The following is a 6679-nucleotide window of genomic DNA, read 5'->3' as shown; positions in this document are numbered from 1 at the left end:
TCCAACTTGCTTTACTCAGAAACAAAAGCACCAGACTATCTCTAACTTGGCCCTTGTCCTGCAAAAATAAAAAAATCTGTGGCAAGACTCAGGCAGTCTGTTATGAGAGCAGGACTGGCCCTGAAGCAACCAGCTACATTAAGCTCTGGAGTAAGCGTATGCAATGCTCTCATTCCAACTTGAGAAAGAGCTGAACAGTATTAAATTTAAGGAAACTGTGGAAATGACATTTGTTCTGCAAAAATCAAAACAGGGAAAACTAAGCAATCCACAGGTGTGCATTAAACATTTAAGAGCAAGCCTTTGCTTACGTATATTAATTTAAAGATTATCCACAGGGATCTGTGATATATTAGCCCTGCCTTGTTACTATAATTAAGTTTATTCAAATATTAATTTAAAATAGGAAAACAAAGAAACTACTCCTTGGGGAACATGTTTATTGTGTTTGAGATGATACACTGGGTGCTCTCTGAGCTACAAAGGGAAAAAGGAAATCCTTTCATTACAAACTGACAAAGGTAAAAGTTAAAACAGTTTTCACAACAGCATGTACCACATATTGGAAATAGATCTGGGTTTAATACAAATGACATAATTCCTAGTAATCTACAGCTACCTTTAATAACTTCATACAGATAATGAATTAGGCTAAAATGCACTATAATATTTGGTTGACTTCAGGAACAGTATCCTTAGTACATCACAAAATACATTTTGATATCCCAAAGAAGCAAGACTTGCAAGTAGGCATTTTAAACATAACTAATCTACAGCTACAAATTTCTACTCTTGATAGCATTTACCTTTTTGGGGGGCAGTATCCCAGTCTTCAAAAGGATAAAAGCAGAGTAGAATCAGTATAACATATACACAGAAGTCCGTATTGTAAAGGCTATAAAGATTTGTTGCACACTGCAAAGTTGCCTTCTGCACCTTCACACTGCACAAGTAGTTTGTCATTTATGTTGCATATCTCTTGGTCCACTGTCTGGCTATCCTGTCATGTTCTGCTCTGTTGGTCAGGTACTGAGTGGCTATGCTTCCAACCAGAGGGTCAGCTGTGAAAGGCAGGAGAAGATGCGTTAGAAACCATTTCACAATTAAAAAAAGAAAAGAAAAAAAACCCCACCAAAACATACACGATTTAAAATACAGATTCTATTCCAAAATACAGTCTTTGTTAGGCCAGAAAATGCTGTGAGATATAGCGGGACCCTTACCATACAAGACATTAACAAGAGAAAATACACAAGTCACGATGAACAGAAAAAGAAAACAGAAAAATCTGTTGTGGTTATCTGCATATTAATGAACCTTGCCCCAGCCAAGTGCTCTGCTTTCACCCCTTTGGAAGGGCCGATGAGCGCAGGGAGCACTCAGTGGGTGCAGCCTGGCGCAATCCTGTCACAGTTCCGGGACAAGATTAGCGTACATCAGGGTTTCAGGATGATGGGCACACACCGAGGGGATCCAGTCTGTTTCAGGAGTCATCAAACTTTTATATCAAAGAGGTTAATCCATTTCTCCCTGATCATTACGAGTCTTCTGCAAATGAACTCTCATCTTAGCATTACTGCTCAGTTCCTGCCCTGACCGCGGGCAATTAGCATTCATTGACTAATGACACTGGTCACGCAGTTGTTGCTGAGGAACTGTACTGCTTCCAGTGGAGCTCTTCCCCTCCCAACAGGAACAAGGAACTCTCTTAGAAAAGGTAAAAATCTCTCTGAACATCACCCCCCCCACACATTTGCAAGATTAAACGTTTCAATTGCTGTCTTAAGAGAAGGGACTTCCTGTGGCTGTGGCCCCTTCCAACCTGCAGGATTTATGAGTTTATAACTCCAGAGAACCTTGTTGTTTTCCTGGCCCACTCACTTGCTGCAGCTCCTGCAATACAGACCTCAATGACATCCGCTTATTTTTTCCACCTTGGGAAAAAAGGGGCTTAAAGCTATTTAATTTCTGTTGTGCCACAGGAGTGAAAAGTACCATTAAATGTGGGACCGCATCCAAGCAGGAGTGTTTCATCCCCAACTTTAAAAACATTAATTTTTATTTTATCTGCACACAATCAAAGATGCAAATTACATTCCATGGCAAATAAGTCCAACAACTAAGAGCCGACGCTCAGTAAACTATCAGCTCCTTACCCGGGTTGCAGTCTGTCAGAAGAGAACAAATAGACAGCAGAACCTTTGAAATAGTCAAAGCAGGGCTCCAGTTGTCTTTCAGGATATCCAGACAGATGACTCCCTGACTGTTGATGTTGCAGTGATAAATTCTGGTACGGAAAGTAACCTAGAATCACAGCGTAAGAGAGAGAGAGTGTCATCCAGTGTCGCCCAGGGATGCTGCCCCTTGTCTCTGAGCAGCAGCAGTGCCTGGGTGCTCCCAGTTCTGCAGAGCTGCTGTGGAGGCAGCTCCTCACTGCTCATTTTCTAAAACACAATTATTTTCAGAAGAGAGTGTATTTACTGTAGTCATGGCTACCTTCAGGAAACCTACCATGGAGATCTTTGGTGCACAAACTGCTTTCACACAGGCCCTCTGTCTGGTACCCACAAAAATTAGGACCTGCTTTGTCATACTGTATGCTATTTAATGAACATACTGCACACCAAGAATAATCTAATCTCAAACATAACTTTACTGTGGTTTCTGAAGGTGAAGAAGTAGTCAGAATTTGGCTGCATGTGCAGTATTAGTCAATCCTTTCCTTTCTTTAAAAGCCTAAATATAGACCATGAAAATTAATGTTTAAAATTGGACTGTGGTATTATTCTTGCTCAAATTAGCAATGAAATCTTTGCCTTACCCTTCATTAGGCAGGACATAATAATCATCCAAAACAATGCTATCACACTAACTAACACCATCCTTGTTTTTAAATTATTTCATACTAATATCAGTAGAGCATGTAAGCATTATTCTGCACAAATAAGAAGTTAGAAATATTTCAGTGCTTTAACTACATAAAGCACAAGAAGATGATGAAAATTTTCTTTTTCATACTGATGCAGGGGGGAAAATCCACGATGTTTTCTGAAACTATTGAAAATTGAAAAATGATCAGGCTCTTAAAAAAATCCACAGGATTTTCACGAGGCATTTGTCTAAAACTCTGCATCACTTCCTTATAACAATCTTAGCTCACGGACTATTAGATTTTGTGGATTTTGGAGAAGCACAAAATACATAGAGGGTATATTATTCTTTATGCTGTAGTCCTTCTAGGAATGAAAAATGGTATCTGATTTATAATAACAATGCTGTAGCCACAAGAGCCGTAAGTTGTAGAAACATCGTGTGGTAGAATGCACTTAGTCTTTGCGAATGTCAGCAGTCTCCTTTCTGGTGACTTGGTCAAGAGCTCTAATTTGACATTGAGGGAGAGGAGAGTGGAACAACCTTTAAATTCTTTGATATCCATTAATAGATTATGATTTCTTAAGTGTTCATACTATTTCTGAGCAAGGAAATGAAAGTTTAAGTTAAGATTAGTTTCATTAATAAAAAGAGCTTTTGCTTAAAAATATTATCAATGTTGCTGATCTTGCCAGTAGTCAATAGACTGACATTTTACAATAATGGAAATTATTGACTGGAGCATCTCCCTTATGAGGAAAGGCTGAGAGACTTGGGTTTGTTCAGCCTGGAGAAGAGAAGACTGAGGGAGGGGATCTTATCAATACCTATAAATATATAAAGGGTGGGTGTCAGGGTGATGGGGCAGGACTCTCTTCAGTGGTGTCCAATGACAGGACAAGGGGCAATGGGCACATGTTGGAACTCAGGAAGTTCCACCTAAACATGAGAAGAAACTTCTTTACTGTGAGGGTGACAGAGCAGTGGCACAGGCTGCCCAGGGAGGGTGTGGAGTCTCCTTCCCTGGAGACATTCAAACCCCACCTGGATGCGTTCCTGTGCCCCTGCTCTGGGTGTGCCTGCTCAAGCAGGGGGGTTGGACAAGACGACCTCCAGAGGTCCCTTCCAACCCCTACCATTCTGTGATTCTGTGAAGTCATCAGAGTAACTTACCCAATTTGAAGTCACATTATAACACTCTAGTTGTCTACTTAAAGTTATTTTAGCTTTCTGTTATTTTGCTAAAAATTATACAAAAATATATAGTACAGAATCTGATTCATAACAGAAAAAAGTTTATTATACATATATTTTAGTAGCTGGAATGAGAAGATGGAAGCATAAGAAGGTCTTACGCTATCTTCTTTTAAAATTTCTTGAATTTTAGCTACTGATCAGAATTATCATCTCATTTATCGCTTGATAAAGCTTGGAAATCAGTATTGGCTATGGTAATCAGAAAATAGACAGAGGATTTTTCTGAAATTGCAAGCCAAGATTTTGGACCTAGTAGTTTTCAAGAGACCATAAACAAAAGTTGATATTGAGAAAGCAATGAGCACTCACTCACTGCAATTTACATTCTTCTCACATGTGAAAAAAAGTATAAACACAATAAAAACCTTACCCTTACCTTTGGTGGCTTGAATGGATAGTCAGATGAAAATGTGATATCCAGGAAAAAAACGCCTCCTTCGTATACAGAACCTGGAGGTCCAAGTATAGTAGATCTCCATTCATAAATGTTATCCCCTTTAGGACCGGCACTGTGTAAAAAAAGAGGAGAGAGCACAAAAGAGTCAGGTGTATCTTTGAGAGAGGCATTTTATTAACTTCATTCTACATTCATTTTTTTTAATACAAACCACTTGCCTATCTTTAACATCTGCCTAATTTTCAACTTATTTCAGTGGGCTCAGTATTTCAAACAGGCACGAAATCTGGGCACTCTGCTGTCCCTTTGGAGATACAGCAATGAAACAGATCTGGACTGTCACTGCCTGAAACACACCCCCAGATCTGCTTTCTCGAGTATGTGATTGCTCTGAGCTTCTATATCATGCCCTTTTAATGACATCACATCCAGACACAAAAGGTGTTGTATTTTTTGACCATATTAATTTTCTTCAGGCATTAAATGGATCATGCCTTCATAAAAAATGTGACTTACACATATATTGATAGACATTTATTACCACTTGTTTCACAGGCTAGCGTGAAATGTTACACTGCTGGGCAGGAAAACAGGGGAGGGAGAGAATCAAGTAACCTGGAACTGAGCTTCTTACAGCGCTGTTAATCCAAATAACGGTTTTCTTCAGGATATATTTGTGTTATGCCTCCAGGCAATCAGCATTGAGACTTCTAGCCAAAACCAGTTTATTTTAAGAAGTTCAATACTGAACACATCTCTCACTAGTGGAAGGGTTATTGTGTAATTAATTATTAAAGCTTTGAAAGAGGGGATAAAGAACAAGCATTTTCTCAACTTCTGAGACACCATACTGAATGCTATTATCACACGCTAACCATCCAACCTCCTCACAAAAACAAACAAAGCACAATCTTATTTATGTAAGCAAGGCTCATGGTAAAAACTAACCTAACCTTCCACAAAATGACCTGAATCTGAACTGCTGAGATCCAAACTGACCGCTACGGAAAACAACACCACTGAGCTCACGCAGGCACGGTGGACTCATCACATCTATGCAGACAAGTCAATAACATGGCACTGTAAAAGATCCTTTTGATCCTCCCCACCTCGGCAGCCTCCCAGGCACCACCTACATCTCACAGACATGTGGTGAAGCATCGCCATCCTTCTCCCTCCGTGGTCCCAAGGAACAGGCGCTAGGACTGTCATATGTGATTGCACATGAAGCAAGCAACAGGCCATGGCACCAAGCTGTAGCCTGGGAGTTTGTGGTTTCTGGCATTGCTCGACACTCAGAGGAACCTCCCTGCAAGCCCTCCAAGTGTTAAGGTTCTTCTCATGTCATGTCACCCTCTGTGTTTGTCATATATATGTCTGCAGTCTGTAACATGGCATGTTGGATATTCATCCTTACTATGTAGCCAAGCATGTGGAGACACTCATCAGAGACAAGGAATATGAGCAGTCTGCACTATGCATCTGCAATTCCCACACCAAAAATTTAGCTATTTTTACATTAAGATCATATTCAAGAAACAACGAAAATTAATTCCCTTTCAATTAATAATTTCCCAAAACGCTTTTTATCTTGTGGACATTTCATGTACCAAATGTTTAAACTATTGCAGGCCTTTCATTAACAGGACAAAATAATCATGGATTTTGGCTGACATCCTATTTAATTAAAAACAAAAAATTATTTGATGGAGCTGTAGCTATGTTCCGGTTGCCAAAATAAAAGTAGGCAACAACGGCGTGCTGGCCTCCAGAGTACAGCTGAGAAAGAAAAACTAGAAGTGCTGTCAAAATAAAGTTTGGGTCTAAAAATCACCGATCTTACCTTTCTATTTGCAATACATGCACAAAGATGGAAGAAAAAACAATAGATAAATTTTAGGGAAAAAAAGGGAAATCCAGAGGCAAGGAGGTCCATTTTCGATGATGTAATGAACCATTTGTACCCTCAGTCACTCCAGAAGATAATTCCATTCATGCTCTCTAAAAAGCAATTAGTGTAAGAACTGAAAATATTGGGGCAATAATGACAATATTTAAAACCCACACAGGCCACTGAAATGCTTTAATTAATTCTTGACATTCATCAAGCTTACAGCTAATTAGTATTGTGCTTGGAAACCAAATTTCTATGGA

The 6679-nt window shown here is 39.4% G+C and overlaps 1 protein-coding gene across 1 annotated transcript in view; it reads right to left on the bottom strand.

Moving 5' to 3' along the window:
• Window positions 1–423: 423 nt before the first annotated feature.
• UBE2E3 (ubiquitin conjugating enzyme E2 E3) overlaps window positions 424–6679 on the bottom strand; it is a 57381-nt gene continuing 51125 nt past the window's right edge. Inside the window, exons 4-6 of the mRNA XM_075093644.1 lie at window positions 4505–4637; window positions 2157–2304; window positions 424–1061 (exon numbers count right to left, since the gene is read on the bottom strand). Of these exons, the coding sequence (XP_074949745.1) occupies window positions 964–1061; window positions 2157–2304; window positions 4505–4637 (379 nt within the window). The 3' untranslated portion in view covers window positions 424–963. The remainder of the gene's footprint in view (window positions 1062–2156; window positions 2305–4504; window positions 4638–6679) is intronic.

Source organism: Phalacrocorax aristotelis, chromosome 5 (assembly GCF_949628215.1).
Source record: "Phalacrocorax aristotelis chromosome 5, bGulAri2.1, whole genome shotgun sequence".
Lineage (NCBI taxonomy): Eukaryota > Metazoa > Chordata > Aves > Suliformes > Phalacrocoracidae > Phalacrocorax > Phalacrocorax aristotelis.
Note: the sequence above shows the minus strand (reverse complement) of the source record. Positions and strands in the feature narration are given on the sequence as shown.